Consider the following 14,231-nt stretch of genomic DNA (forward strand, 5'->3'; position numbering starts at 1 on the left):
GTCGGCTTGTGAAGGGATCCTTCTAGCATGTCTGAAAAGGGAAACATTCTGGCCGTTTGCGGCATCTGATTGGTTCGACGATGTGCGCTTGGCATGTGACCAGTCAAGGGTCGCCTGGCATCCTGGCATCCCAAGAGTTTACTGGAAAGGGTTCACAAAGGATCGAGAGTATTATGATTTGTAAATGTAAATGATGATGTATCGAAGGAGGGCAGCAAGGTAAAGATTGCCAAGGTACCTTCATCGTTTGGCCAAACGATACAACCAAATAAGAAACCGAGCAGCAAGGGAGTTACCAGATATAACGACGACCCCAACCTTCTTCTCCAAAGCAAGCCGATCATCTGATTTTTGCTAGACGGCCTAATTAACGTGATTCTGAGTACTACCAGACATCTTCAGAAAACGTCGTTTTGATAGCCTCAGAGACGGCACCCGGACTTCCTATTGTCGAGATTGAGGTTCGATAGTGCCTCATCCGTCTCTTCGATATCCTCGATGAGTTCGTTCTCGCTGCTTAACCTCTCCAGCTCCTCTTGGAGAAGCGCGATGAGGCGTCCAGATGCCCTGTTCATTGCCCTGTTCAGGATCTAGAGGAAATTAGTGTTAGATGGGTGTGACTGGCATGGACTTTCAACTGCTTATTCGGGGACGCATGTTCCTACCTCACCAAAATCGCGCCCATCACCTAGTGCCGACTGTGTCTCTCCTTGGATTTCCTTGCCATCCGTCATATTTAGCGAATATAGATCCGGCGGAGGCAGAGAATTCATTATCTGAGGGGTGACCAATTTGGGCGTGCTAACTTCGAACTTGGCGTGGGATCCTAGGTAGGGGCGTTGGAAGTGGGTGGTAGGTACGAAAGACCGCTCGAGCGAGGCTTCCGTTGGGTAATTAAGCAGGTTAGAAGTCTTCTCTCTTAATATGGAATACATCTCGTCACCCATTGTTGACAGGGTGAGGTACCGATTGGCGCCAAATTCAGTTGTCCGTTGATAATAGAAGCGAAACGAAAACGTCGAGGATATGGTTTGGGAGAAAACGGTGATATGTGAAGAAGAGATGTGTGAGAAGATGTTCTCAAATACGATACCAAGTGCTTCACAGAACTTGATGATGGTGCAAGTGCTGCGCAAAACTTGATGATGGCTGGAGTGGTATATATTCCATGGAAAAACAGGCGGCCAATAACACATCTTGGTTTCACCGACTTCCGCCTAAATCGGACTTAGGGCCTGGAGGGGTCGTCGAGCATCGAATGCCCTTGATGCCTTCGGTACCCCGGCGAAGTGGTGACGTTACACGATCCCTGGCCGCAGCAACAGCCTCTCCCAAACGGGTACCAAGCCTCTGAGCGGAAGCCTAAGATGGTGATACTCCATAAGATAATGACTTGATTGCATTGTTCCTCCTGGCTTACTCCCAATGCAAATTCTCAAACACGGCGCCGCATTGCTAGGTTCGGCTACGTGACGTCTCGTCGCGCAGGTCGTGCGTGGCATCCCACTCAGTCAACTTAGCGATCGACACCTTGACCAGCTTGTGACTCTGCGCACCATCCTCAAGTCGCAAAACCTCCTGGCGAATGCGATAACCACGCAGCTTCGGGATCACGGAGATTCAGAGGTAGTAGTAAATAGTGCAAGCGATCAAGCTGATATCTGTGTCAGTTGACCACTCTTTTTCTGTAAGCCGCGGCGGCTTTTCAAGACAAACAAATCAAAAAAAAAAAAAAAAAAGAACTTACATTCTGATGCCCGTGACCACATAGGTCCCGTACCAAAAGCTGACATCGCCCGCGTACGCTCCTCCCGCGGGCGGATACCACGGCATGACGACCAGGTAGAGCTGCACCAAGATGTTGAACACGACTACGAGGTCCCAGGCTTTGAACTCCGGGCGGGGAAGGTTCAGCCGAGACCGTCGGTACCGGACGACGTACAGACCTATTCCCATGATCAACTGGAAGAAGGCCGAAGGCAATACTTGGAGATCGATGATGAAGTTGAAGGCGTCTCCAGCAGGAGGCGCGAGGATCATGAGGATGGTCAGAGCCCATTTGTGCCCGAGACGGTGGTGGATAGGTCTTTGATGTGCGCAAGGACTACATCGGCTGGTTGGCCTAAGTGTGTGTTGTCTTGTCGCCCGCGGAGGGGGGTAACGTGCGAGGAGAGGCCGGTGTAGATGATGATGTTTTCATACGGACATCCCGCGCACCGATCAACCAAAACAAAAAGCAAACGCACACGTTGAGACCCTGCCGCCCAGAGCCTCCCCAGACCGAAAACCCCTAATTACAAAATCCGGATCCAGAACCCGCCCAAGATTAACAAGAAACCCGAACCAAGGAAACGCCGTTAGTGTTGCTGTTGCTCCCCCCACCATTCATCCATCCTCCCAGTTAAGTCATGGTCCTTTCTTTTTGTGCGCCCTCGATGCATGCTGGCTGTATGCTCTGGAAAACAATCGGCGCCGCCCAACCCCAAAAACGTGGTGTATGAGGTATCCACGGGTATCATCAAAGAGAAGGCAGCCTCCTAGTTTTGGCTCCAAAGTTCAATGACTCACACCAAAAAAAAAAAGCAATGCATCCACCGTCATGACGTCCGGCTTCCCATGTTCACACAAACATTCTTCCTCGGGACACTCCAACAGGCTAGTGCCTCCGGGACCTCGACTTTGACGACGACTCCTTATCCTTGTTGTGCTTCTTTTCCTTACCGCTGTAGTCCAGCGCACTGTCGTAAGATGTTGGTTGTCCGGCCTCCTCTGCGGTCATGGATACACCATCTCTGGGGTCCCTTGTACCGCGCTTGCTGGAATCTTTTCTCTTCTTCCTGGAGCTTTCGGGAGCAGAGCCGGGAGCAGGTGCTGGTTTGTCTGTTAGCTTATTGCTACCGAAGTCCGAAGTCTCAGGTCACTGGAGGAGGGTCCACCACATATCCTCTCTGGGACAGTTCCTGCAGCACATGTGATCGCAGGTTGGTTGTATTACAGAATGTGGACGTGGGTACCTCTAATTACGTTATATGAGTACCTGTAAAGATGGTCAAGGTATTTAGGAGTATTTGTCGGGATATAGGGATAGTAATTTAGTAGAAGTATTACGGCTAATAGTGAGTTTTTATTTGAATAAGAAAAAGCGTTTACACTTTTATACATACGTTTTACTACTTTGTTTCTACTTTAACGATGGGCTATCGCGAGATAGATGTAATGAGTCTAGCCAGCTAAGTTTAGAGGGGAGAGTTGAGTGGAGAAATTCTACAACCGTCACGACAACATGTTACTGGGAACAACATTGTAGCACTGTTCGAGCGTGTATCCTACTCCAGCGACGAGTACTTCGCAATTGTCACTTGTACCGTGTCAGCGCCAAGCTGTAAAGGTCTGTGCGCTGAGAATTTGGGCGACCGACAAACTGGAAGCCGATTTCGAATGCGACTGTAGTGAGGAGGAAGCTCATGCGCGATATGGACAAGTTGAGCAAGTTTGTTACAGCTAGGAGCGAAATTGGCGTCCGCTCTGCACTTTTTCAAAGTGTTTGGGCACGAACCAGCTATACTTGAGAAACATTAAAGGTACAGCACGACGCCAAAAACGGCCGACATTTGCCCACTTCTAACTTGCTGACGTCTTGTCGGCATGTACCCTGTAACTCTTCCAGGGCAGGCTTGGCATTTCTCCTTCCCAGCCCAATTCCCTTTCTTCGCCTATCCAGACAATAGCATCCATGTATTTCCCATGCGCTCGTCCTGAATTCCCACCTTACCTCTCTGGCAAGGCTGTGACTGAGTGTCGCGCGACTAACACCGCCAATGACGATGCTTCGAATTATGCGCGGTTGGCTCCTGTTCTCCAGGCGCTAACGCAGACAAAATGCGCAGCGTGCGGGGTTGGTGATCCAGGCAAAGGCAGCGCCTTGAAACAAAGACGACAACAGCAACCACCTTTAAGGCTCCCAATCAAACCCACCGAGATATACGCTACGAATTTTGCCCGTTACTTATGGTAAGTAGTTCTCGTCTGTCGAACAACTCTCCCAGTTTCAACTGCTGATTTACTGTACCTACAGTCCCGCGAACATAAGCCGTCCGCTCGCGAAGCCTGCGAGCCTTTTCCCACCATCGAACATTTGTATGATTAGCTGCCGAGGGAGCTGAGCCTGGCGGACTTTGCAATGCGACTCCTGGAGCGTGACGATACCGGCGGGGTCCGTCTGACGGAGGACCTCCCCAACAACGAGATTCCACCGTATGCGATACTTTCATACACATGGGGTCCCGAAGAGGTCCTCTTCAGAGACATGACGGACGGTACAGGCAAGAACAAAGCAAGCTACGCTAAGATTCGTTTTTGCGGAGACCAAGCCTGGCGCGATGGATTGAAATTCTTCTGGGTCGACACATGCTGCATCGACAAGTCTGACAGCGCCGAGCTTCGACTTCGATAATGCAAGATAAGTTTGCGTCTCGAAAACAAGATCAAGTGTCCACAGGCTCGGTCAACCGGCAAAAAGGCCGTAAGCGTCATATTGCTAAATCCAACTTGGGCCATCCTGCATCGGACAAAACTACATCTAGGTTATCTCTTGCCTTGATTCCCCGAGCCTCAGCTGGCCTCTATAGCCAAAACAACTCGTCCTCTTCCATCTTCTCAAGCCGTTCCTCCATCGTCAGTACCGGAAGTTTCTGCTCAACCCCGAGCCCCAAGGTCCGAACTTCTTCTTCTCAGATTGAGGCACGTACCCAGGGCCGCAAGCTTCGACCACGCGACGCGCGCTCTCATCCATAGCTTTTCCCAGCCATCCGCTAGACTTAGTGATGCGCTTGGCGTAGAGGTTGTGGAGCGCAGGCAGGTAAACGACATCGTTGACGCAGTACTGCAGCGTTTTGGCGTCCAGAGGGCGGCGGGAGAAGATATCGTTGTTGGGCATGTTCATCAGAGCCCGCACCTCCTGCTTGGTTCTGACCCAGCGCTGCTTCTCCACGTATTTCAGCCCAAGATCCCTCTCGACACACCTGTCGAGCCCGTAGAGGTACGTCTTGTCGCCGACGCGGGATCCGTTTTCGAGGAGCTGGACGTCTGTGACGCCCGCGAGACGGACCTTGTGGTGCGCCCAGAGGGCGTCCGCGTCGTTGCGTACGTCCCAGAAGCATTTGGAAGTGTGGGGATCCTCGAGGATGGCTTTGAGGGTGTTTCCGTCTGTGCCGGGAGTGGTGAAAGCAGAGTCGCCGAGGGTTTGGACATCGACAATGCTTGTTGCCCGCGTGGGAAGGACGAGAATCGTCAATAGCGTGAGGGTTCCATTGCGGCTGAGACTTTTGCCCTCAAGGTCCAGATAAAACGTGCTGGACGGAGGGATCAAAGAGAGGAAGACCTGGAGGTCTGGAAGGGATGAGATCAAGGTTGGGGTCGCCATACTTGACTTGGGAAGGGTGCGCCTTGCCGATGGTTTGATATGTCGAAGGGAGTTTTCTGCTGTCCCAGAACGCAACTTATTGTGGAGTTTGCGTGTCTTATTCTGTCCGAAGGGCAATTTTGTTGCCAAACTTTTCTTCAGACTCAAATGCATGGTGTTAAAATCGAACTGGTTTGGGTCACATCATCTACTTAAGTCAAGGCAGACAAGTACAAGTCGGGCCTCAAGCATACTTTGAGTAGAGTTGGAGGCTGCTGGCATCTGATCCTTAGAGCTGTGGTTGGCTTGTCGCTCTCAACGCTGCCGTCACCCTGTTTCGCAGCTCTGGGCCTCTGGCATAGAGCTCTCTCGGCCAATCGACTCGTCTACAAACGAAGGTATTGGCGGCTGCGCCGACAGTGTGTTGCAAGCCAACCACCATGTTTATGTTCCCGAGCTCAAACGTCCTGACAGTCCAGCCGAATGCAACTTCCCGAGTTGAGCTTCCCTTCCGACACCTTGGTGGCAAACGGACCTTCGAGACAAAACGAACAAAACTTCATCTGCCTGTCTCTCCACCAAATGGGCAGATACAAGAAATACGGTTGTGGATTTGAAATCAGCGTACTTGAAACTATCAGTATAAAATTCTTCCTATCAACATAATTGAGTTCTTTTCATTGTCGTCTTTCGTTTTGAAGGTCCGTTTATCAAAAGTTGTACAATCTAACCCTGGTTTGTTTGTTAGTTTGGTACAAAAAAACGCCTTTCTCCACCCAAAGGGTTTTAAAAGCATTGAGGCTTCAAGCGGACGGGTGCCGTAGGAGGGGACTGCTCTCTTATATCTTCCAGTCTTGAGGGCTTTGAAGGAGACGGGGAGAGGCATAAGAGGCTTCTGTGGCGTTTTGACCCCTTGTCATTGTCCCATGACGCTTCAAACGGAGGCCAGTTTCTCTCTTTGGAGGCCAATGAAAGCTCCCGATCTCCCCTGCTCAACCCATGGCCGAGACAAGGTACGCAAACCCTTTCTGCCCAGCCTCGAGTAGAGCCTCGCGGTTAGACTTTGTCTTATTGTCAAGTTGTCGTGCACAGAGGAGACTGACCGCGATTGCAGGGTATGACTTGGCACTGATGGACGAAACGCGAAAAGTGCTGGAGAAAACAGGCAAGCCTACCGTCCTCAAAACCGGACGAAGAATGTATAACTGAGTGGGCTTGCCTCTGGGAGAGCGGAGTGAGATGAGGCGATGCCCTTTGGGGATGGCACTGTGATGGCGTTGACGGCTTCGTTACTTGTATTAGTATTTGTTTCATCTGTGTATTCGGGTAGATAAAACACTTCTCGGTGATGTCTTTCGGCCATTGCTCGGTTTATCATTGCGGACATTAGTGTCACCGTGCCACGGTGATGGCAGACTACCCACATCGACCAGGCGGTTGAGGAACCCTAACGCTAGTTCCAGCGAGCCGGAACTAGCGTTAGGGTTCTGACCGCTATATATAGAAACATAGCTCCCGCCCAATCCAGCGCTGTCTGTCTATTCTTATCCTTAGCACCTGCGTCAACCTTGCCAGTATCGCGAAGTAGTTTAACAACTGCGTCATACCCATTCTCTGCCGCCATATACAGCGCTGTCCGTTCATACTCGTCCCGAAGATCTGCATCAACCTTGCCAGTATTGAGAAGCAGCTTAACAACCGCCTCATGCCCATACTTCGCAGCGCTGGCGCGAACAAGTGCAAGCCCGCCCGCCGACTCTGCAACGCCTCAATCCGAGCAACGTGATGCCCAGCCCAATATCATCTATCCGTGCAAGCCCCCCTACATCGGCTGTGACAAAAGCTACCTTATCGTTCAAGCCCAGAAGCCAACAAAGACCGTCACTTGCTCTCCTAAGGCTCGAAGAGGAGATCGAGAGTCGAGATGAGGGCGGCGTCGGGGATAGGTGGTGCAGCCAAGGGTCAGCTACTGCTAACAGCTGGGGGGCTAGTTCGCAAGCTGAATGGTTAGGACCACAAGGATGACAGGCTAGAGTCGAGATTGAAAAGAGTTCGGTATCGGGAGTGTCTCTTCTGGTAATACCGAATGGCATCTGATTGGTGCGTATAAAGCTGTCGGAAAGGGGACGGGAGAACGAACAAATTTGACAGAGGGAATTTGGGCGACTGGCTGGTCGCTCTCGTCGCCGTTGGTCAGCAGGGCAAGGGCAACGCAAATGACCTTGTGCAGTCAGCAAAAGTGTGATGCAGATGCCACGGGTTCTGGAGCTGGAGGAGTCGCGGTCGATGTCACCCAAGAGTCTGGGGTTAAGATGGTGGGCTAGCAGAGTTTGTGTACACTACATACCTGGACACTTTGGATCGGACTAAACCAGAGACCTCAGTTTGATTTTTGTTCTTTCGAGGTCAGCTTCTCCGTCTCGAACATCAAAATGCGTTTTCGGCTTTCTGGCGTTTCGTGATGCTCACGGCGAGGGCAGTGGCCCAAAGGAGGAATTGCAAGTAAGTCCTAACTCCCGATCACCTGAACAGGGAAACCGTTGACGGCTCTCGTCAAAAGAACAGGGAAGCTATCCTACTACCACTGCCGATACCACAACAGGTAGAAATAAGGATAGGAGCAGCGGCTTGTTGGCTACGTCCTCCAAGTCTAAAGTGGTGATTGCCCGTGGGAGTTGGGCTATTCCCAGTGACAAGTCGTCCAAGAACTAGGAGACTGTCTAAAAACTAGGGGGAGAATATCCACGTCATCGCCCTTCGTCGTCGTCGATGAGGGAAGATAGAGAAAGGAAGAGCAAGTTAGAGGGAGGAAAAGTGAGGAAGAGGAAGGAAGGTAGACAGAAGTAGAGGAAGGAAGAGGATATTCATAGGAAGACAGGGGGTTGAAGGCAGGGGAAGAAAGTTGTCCGTCAGCCTTTTTAGTGGTGTTGGAGGCTGCCGGCTTCTGATCCTAGAGCTGTGGTTGCCTTGTCGCTCTCAACGCCGCCGTCACCCTGTTTCGCAGCCCTGGCATGCAGCTCTCTCAGCCAATCGACTCGTCTACAAAGGTGTTGGCGGCTGCGCCGGCAGTGTGTTGCAAGCCACCCACCATGGTTATGACATGCCAGGATGGAAGGGAAGAGGTGGGCTAATGCAGGCAGATGAAGAAGGTAGGTTAAGGCAGGTACATGAAGGAGGTCTATCGTGATCAGTTTGTCGTAGTGGATCACCAAACCGTGATCCAACAAGACAAGAGCGAGAGATTCCCTTGCCACGCTCTCATCAGACTCGGCGACTAACTGCATACACATAACTAGGCCGAGGAGTACTAGGAACCAATCAGGAATGGTCTTCTGACCGAGCGCAATCTTGGTGTTACCCGTGTAAAAGAGCTAGCCGCAGTGTCAGGACGGTCAACTTTTCTCGTAATCCGCCCAATTATATTCATCTTTTTAGCGCCGCCTCCCCACTTACCGTCTTGCCTCCGTCCGAACGATATGGATATGGGAGGTGGTGGTTCAGTTTTTTGACCCTACCACGTGATTAAAAGACCCGTTTCATATCCTTCCCACTCCCATAGATAAGCAGACATATCGGAGGCTTGTCTATGGGAGTAATTTTTTGTAGTTTTTAACAGGGATTTTGATGGCTCAGCTACACCTCTGCCGGGATATGAATGTTAGGGCGAGTACGTCGATCCTACAGAAAGTAGGAGAACAGAGGTTAGCGGCTGGGCACTTTTCTGTAAATGCTACGCTGCGGCAAAAGTCAAAAATTAACCTTTCATACCCCAGCAAGGGTGTAGAAACGCCGGCGTTTCCAGAAGCGTTTTCATCCTATCACTCACGCCAAGCGCGGCTAAGGCTATGAGCCGGGCTAGCACATTGAAAGTTAATTCTAAATTAGGCTTCGATATCTTGGTTATATGGGAGCACACGGTGACTAGATGTCTCGTTTTTTACAAGCTTCTTAGGTAAACTTGACTAACTTGGAGTGGACGTTTGTACCTGTTGTGCCCATTCAGCACCGTCGCACACTTGGGTGAAGCTGCATCTTTCAACCTCAGCACATCGACAGTCGGTACAAATCCAAGCCGACGAATAGAAATACTCAACCATTATTCTTTTTGCCCTTACTGCAACATCCCTCAGCTACGCTCGCAGGACGATGGATTGGGAGCCGTCCTTCTCGCAATTAAAACGTCCCCGCCGACACTACGAAGCGTAAGAACCCGAGATATTTGGGCAGGCGAATCCGACTAGAACCTAAGAACCTAGGCCTATAGCAGCCTCCACCGCTTAATAGATCACAAGTGTTCCTCAATTTATCCTCCAGCGGCGGGGTCGTAAAGTTGTAGAACTCGCTGTCCTGTTCTGGGTTATCACAACTAAGTTCCAAGCCGCAGGCGGAATTCTGAACCGGAGATGTCAGAGTGGCAGTAACGACCATTCACGAGACTGAGCTTCTTCCCATCAGTCAGCATGGTTAATCCAGAAAGAGGGATAGCATTTCGTCACCCATACAAGCCGAATTACTACCTAGTGTGAAGTCAGTCTTGGAGTACCTTCTGTCATGGGGCTGGCGCCCAGTACTGGCATCTGGCATATCGTTGGCCAGACGACTGACGCCCCTATTCCATCCACCAAACCAGTAATCCGTGAGGGACGACAGCGAGGGAGAGAATGGTGAGGAGTAGAGTGTTTTTGGTTTCCCCTTTTCTTTTGTCTTTTATTTGTCTTTACGGATTTCGCCACATCGCTGGCTCGTCCACGGGGCGATTGATGGAGGTGCTGGGCCGTGTTTACGCTATGGGCAGCACGTGAGATACACTGGCTATAGGCCTCGGTTTGCCCTCGGATTACTGGTTTGGTGGAGGGAATAGGGACACTGGGCGCCACAGGGCGTGTCAGGCAATTGCTCTTATCTTTGTACACTAGATTCACCGCTGTGGCACGTCTCATGCCCTACGGGAGGCGGAAGTAGACGTTAAAAATAACAACAACAACAACAACAACAAGAAAAATCCATCTATTCTTATGCATCTATCCGTCTCCTTCGAGCTCCCAAAGACTGGAAGAGATAAGAGGGCAACCCCCTACGGCACCTGTCCGCTCAAAGCCTCCCGAACCTTATCCTTGCTTCCCTTGCCTTCAGCCCCCTATCTTCTTCCTCCCTCTTCCTCCCTCTTCCTCTAACTTGCTCTTCCTTTAACTTGCTCTTCCTCTCTCTATCTTCCCTCATCTATTATCATGGCACCTTGTCAGCTGGCCTGTATGTACAAACTGCGGGATCGAATCAATCAACTGGATTCAATCCCAACCAGGTACCGCAGGCTATTGGAGCATCGTCTGGTTATTGCGTACAGTGAATTCAAGCGCCAGAACACGAGAGACTGACAGCCTCGCAAAGTCATTCGGCGTTGGTCCCGACTACTCCTTCTCCTCATTTTCACTGCCAATGCTCGCCAAAGCCAGGCAATGGCGGCTATCAAAAGCTTATTTCACTGCCTCAGAAAGGCGCAACACATTCTCTTCTCTCTCGTTGGATTGGCGACGTCCTTTACATCAAGCCTGATGTCAGCGTGCCACATCGACTTTTCGTCTTTCAAAGGCAACCAGAGGGTTCACTTCGGGTAGCGTTTGTTTTGATATCAAGGCTTCCAGCCTCGCTTCGAGCCAAGCCCCATGCAAGTATGCCAGGGGGGCGGGGGTGCTGACACGGGCCCCCACCCAGGCTTAAAGCCATCCCACCCTAGCTGCCGGCTTCTGATCCTAGAGCTGTGGTTGGCTTGTCGCTCTCAACGTCGCCGTCACCTTGTTTCGCAGCCCTGGCATGCAGCTCTCTCAGCCAATCGACTCGTCTACAAAGGTGTTGGCAACTGCGCCGGCAGTGTGTTGCAAGCCAACCACCATGGTTATGACATGCCAGGATGGAAGGGAAGAGGTGGGCTAATGCAGACAAATAAAGAAGGCAGGTTAAGGCAGGCAGATGAAGAAGGTAGGTTAAGGCAAATACATAAAGGAGGTCCATCGTGATCAGTTTATCGTAATAGATCACCAAACCGTAATCCAACAAGACAAGAGCGAGAAATTCCCTTACCACGCTCTCATCAGACTCGGCAACTAACTGCATACACATAACTGGGCCGAGGAGTACTGGGAACCAATCAGGAATGGTCTTCTGACCGAGTGCAATCTTGGTGTTACCCCTGTAGAAAATCTAGCTGCAGTGTCAGGACGGAGACGTGCATTACTTTTTAATGATACACCAAAAAAAAAAAAGGACACCAATCTTTGTGCTACCAAGGATCTAAGCGTTGGTGGGCTCCCGGACCGGAACAATCTTATTTTACTCTGTCAACTCAATCACCCCATACCAAGAGCGGTACACAAAGCCATAGGGGCGCATATCATGGTGCCAATGCGCTCGACTCACATGGAGGCGTCCTCCAGTTCTCGGTAGTGTTTCTCTTCCCTTCTCGTTCCCATTGATTCTTTCGTTTCATCATCTTGTTTTGCACAACGGAGGAGGTCATACGCAATCGTCTCCAATCCGTTATCTCCATCCTCGACGATGTGTGTAAGATTTTGGGTGCTCCGTCAGCATTCGTGGGTATACTCCACGACAATAAGATCATCTTCACCAAGGGCCACGGAACAGTTGTCGGCAACCAGCCTAACCTTAAACCACGTCATCCTGGTCCCGATACAGTTTACGGCATAGGGTCCATGACAAAGAGCTTCGTGGTTGCGTGTCTTGCAAAGGTCCGTTGGGAGGGCAAGAAAGCCGAGTTTGAATGGAGCACACCGATGAAGGATCTGATTGATGGTTTCAACACCGATGACAGAATACAGCACTTGGTCACTCTTTCCGATTTCCTCTCTCACCGAACTGGGCTCAACGGAGATATGTCTATCGCCCATCAGGGAGACCAAGAGTTCCTCCTTGTTACGATCCAATCAGAAACCCCTTATGTAAGCTAAATGGATTAACCAATAAAAGGCAGCCCGAACCTAGGTCCCGAAGTCCCGAGAATACGGGACTACGGGACACCGCCCCCACGGTCCCGGGGTCCCGAGATCGCGGGACTACGGGACGAGTTCGAAGGCCAGTATATAAGAAGGCCGCTTCCCGGCCTTCGTTATTCTGGCTCTTCAGCAAGCAATAGCTTCTACAATTGATCAGTACCTTTCGGCTACTACTACCGTTGTTCTTATCATCCCAGCGATATACTCCTGTGCTTGTAACGGTTCGTCACACTCCTCCAAAAGGATGAAGTTCTGCCAGCGGTGACGATCCTCGACAAAGTCGGACAATTTCGAAGTGATTGGATCTACAATAACTGGGGTTACAGTCTCGCCGGCAAAGTTTTAGAGAAATGCTCGAGGAAGTCGTTTGAAGATTGCCTGCGAGAGTATGTGCTCGTCCCGTTATCACTTCACAACACAACAACAAGTCCAGACCCAAACGGCGATTTTGCGTTTGCTCATGCAGCACTGGACAACGGCGACATCTATCAACTGCCAAAGAAGATCCCTTTTGAGAAAAGCATATTCGAAACTGCTGGGGGCATCTACTCGAGCGTCAACGACCTTCTTGCATGGGCGAAGGCGATTCTTGCTGCTGAACAGAGGTCATACTCCGGTCCTCTTGAGGAAGTCCCAACAATCTTGAGCAACCAAGTGCCTCTGGATAATCCGTCCAGAGATCATCGCTTCTACGGGTTCGGATGGGTTCGGACGGCACTTCCAAACGTTGTGGGCCTTCAGGGAGACAACGCAGAACTGTTCAAGAGGGACCAGCTTCCAGTACTCGGATCAAAATCTCAACCAATGATGACCACCACCAAGGCGCCGGGCTTGGGTACTATTCCGCAATGTTCATGTTTCCTGAATCCAATTCCGCTGTGGTGGTTCTGACGAATTCGATGCCACTCAACGACGTTGCGGACTGGATCGCTCAAATATACATCACCGCGCTATTCCAATTTGAAGATGGAGGGAAAACGTACCTTGACCTGGCAAAGAAGTACGTTGAATTAGCGAAGGAAAATCGGGATCAGAAACTCAGGCTTGTGAAAACAATGAGAACGGGCATTGACAGCGAGCGCAACACGAACTACTTTCATCCGCGACAATTGGACTTATACACCGGGAGATATTACAACTCGAAGGGTAGCTGGCCAGGGAATTTTTTCATCGACATCCGTTGTCCGAAGGATCAGGGGGAAAAGGACGATTGTTTGGAGCTCAGGTTCCAAGGACGGGAATCACAACTCTATAAGCTCCGTCACCTCAAGGATGACATCTTTGAGTGGGCACTAGACTACAACCAGCAAGCACGGCGAGCACGATTCACGGTATGGGACCCGGAGTATTTCAAGATCCAGTTCAGCTTCAACCCAAAGCGGTCTCATGAGGCTGTTACATCTCCCACGAAACCTTCCAAAGCTCTCAAATGGAGTCATACCGTCCCTCCAAGCAACACTTCGCAGGGTTGTCAAGAAGAGCTGGCGCTTGTTCTCGAGAGGTTCACGGAAGTTCCCGAGATATTTACCCGAAAAGGCACACTTCTCTCGTTCAGGGGCGGTGACATGCTAGTCGGCTGGGAGGTATACATGCACTACAAGCAATGGAATCTCAGTGTATTCCGCCACGAAAGACACTCTACGCCTTTTCGCAAGGCTTCCCAAGCGTAACTTGATGTTAAAAACCTGCTAATGACAGACGTCATCCATCAAATGACCGGCAGGCCGGTTTGCTTCAGACCCTTGCTTATTTCTGATAGTCGAAAATGTGGTGTAGAGACGCGGAGTTTATTGCAACTTTCAGTTGAATGCATGTGGCGTATC

General features: G+C 50.7%; 6 protein-coding genes across 6 annotated transcripts; 4 read left to right on the forward strand and 2 right to left on the reverse strand.

Moving 5' to 3' along the window:
* Window positions 1-4,045: 4,045 nt before the first annotated feature.
* Window positions 4,046-4,564, forward strand: B0H65DRAFT_77561 (uncharacterized protein). Its single transcript, XM_062831396.1, has one exon. The coding sequence runs from the start codon at window positions 4,181-4,183 to the stop codon at window positions 4,451-4,453; it is 273 nt and encodes a 90-aa protein (XP_062676821.1). The 5' UTR covers window positions 4,046-4,180; the 3' UTR covers window positions 4,454-4,564.
* Window positions 4,419-5,499, reverse strand: B0H65DRAFT_543266 (ribonuclease H-like domain-containing protein). Its single transcript, XM_062829223.1, has one exon. The coding sequence runs from the start codon at window positions 5,420-5,422 to the stop codon at window positions 4,676-4,678; it is 747 nt and encodes a 248-aa protein (XP_062676822.1). The 5' UTR covers window positions 5,423-5,499; the 3' UTR covers window positions 4,419-4,675.
* A 1,418-nt stretch (window positions 5,500-6,917) lies between these two features.
* Window positions 6,918-7,124, reverse strand: B0H65DRAFT_409896 (uncharacterized protein; the record flags this gene model as incomplete). Its single annotated transcript, XM_062823828.1, has 1 exon — window positions 6,918-7,124. A coding segment is annotated over one exon (207 nt), but the record flags the coding sequence as incomplete, so codon positions are not given.
* Window positions 7,125-9,008: 1,884 nt separating this feature from the next.
* On the forward strand, window positions 9,009-9,812 carry B0H65DRAFT_481302 (uncharacterized protein; the record flags this gene model as incomplete). Its single annotated transcript, XM_062827626.1, has 4 exons — window positions 9,009-9,063; window positions 9,129-9,147; window positions 9,179-9,318; window positions 9,716-9,812. Coding segments are annotated over exons 2-4 (256 nt in total), but the record flags the coding sequence as incomplete, so codon positions are not given.
* Window positions 9,813-10,547: 735 nt separating this feature from the next.
* B0H65DRAFT_543267 (uncharacterized protein) lies at window positions 10,548-12,363 on the forward strand (the record flags this gene model as incomplete). The annotated part of the gene is made up of 3 exons (XM_062829224.1): window positions 10,548-10,651; window positions 11,114-11,377; window positions 11,984-12,363. The coding sequence occupies exons 1-3, from the start codon at window positions 10,630-10,632 to the stop codon at window positions 12,361-12,363; spliced, it is 666 nt and encodes a 221-aa protein (XP_062676825.1). The 5' UTR covers window positions 10,548-10,629.
* Window positions 12,364-12,864: 501 nt separating this feature from the next.
* Window positions 12,865-14,097, forward strand: B0H65DRAFT_77569 (uncharacterized protein). The gene has a single exon (XM_062831397.1). It carries the CDS (start codon window positions 13,110-13,112, stop codon window positions 14,076-14,078), a length of 969 nt encoding a protein of 322 aa, XP_062676826.1. The 5' UTR covers window positions 12,865-13,109; the 3' UTR covers window positions 14,079-14,097.
* The last annotated feature ends 134 nt before the right edge of the window (window positions 14,098-14,231 follow it).

This window comes from Neurospora tetraspora, assembly GCF_033439725.1.
Source record: "Neurospora tetraspora strain CBS 560.94 chromosome Unknown B0H65scaffold_10, whole genome shotgun sequence".
Lineage (NCBI taxonomy): Eukaryota > Fungi > Ascomycota > Sordariomycetes > Sordariales > Sordariaceae > Neurospora > Neurospora tetraspora.

Excerpts from the sequence above, each read along its gene's own strand:
- B0H65DRAFT_77561 (XM_062831396.1), top strand. The coding sequence starts at position 4,181 with ATGCGACTCCTGGAGCGTGACGATACCGGCGGGGTCCGTCTGACGGAG.
- B0H65DRAFT_543266 (XM_062829223.1), bottom strand. The coding sequence starts at position 5,422 with ATGGCGACCCCAACCTTGATCTCATCCCTTCCAGACCTCCAGGTCTTC.
- B0H65DRAFT_77569 (XM_062831397.1), top strand. The coding sequence starts at position 13,110 with ATGGGTTCGGACGGCACTTCCAAACGTTGTGGGCCTTCAGGGAGACAA.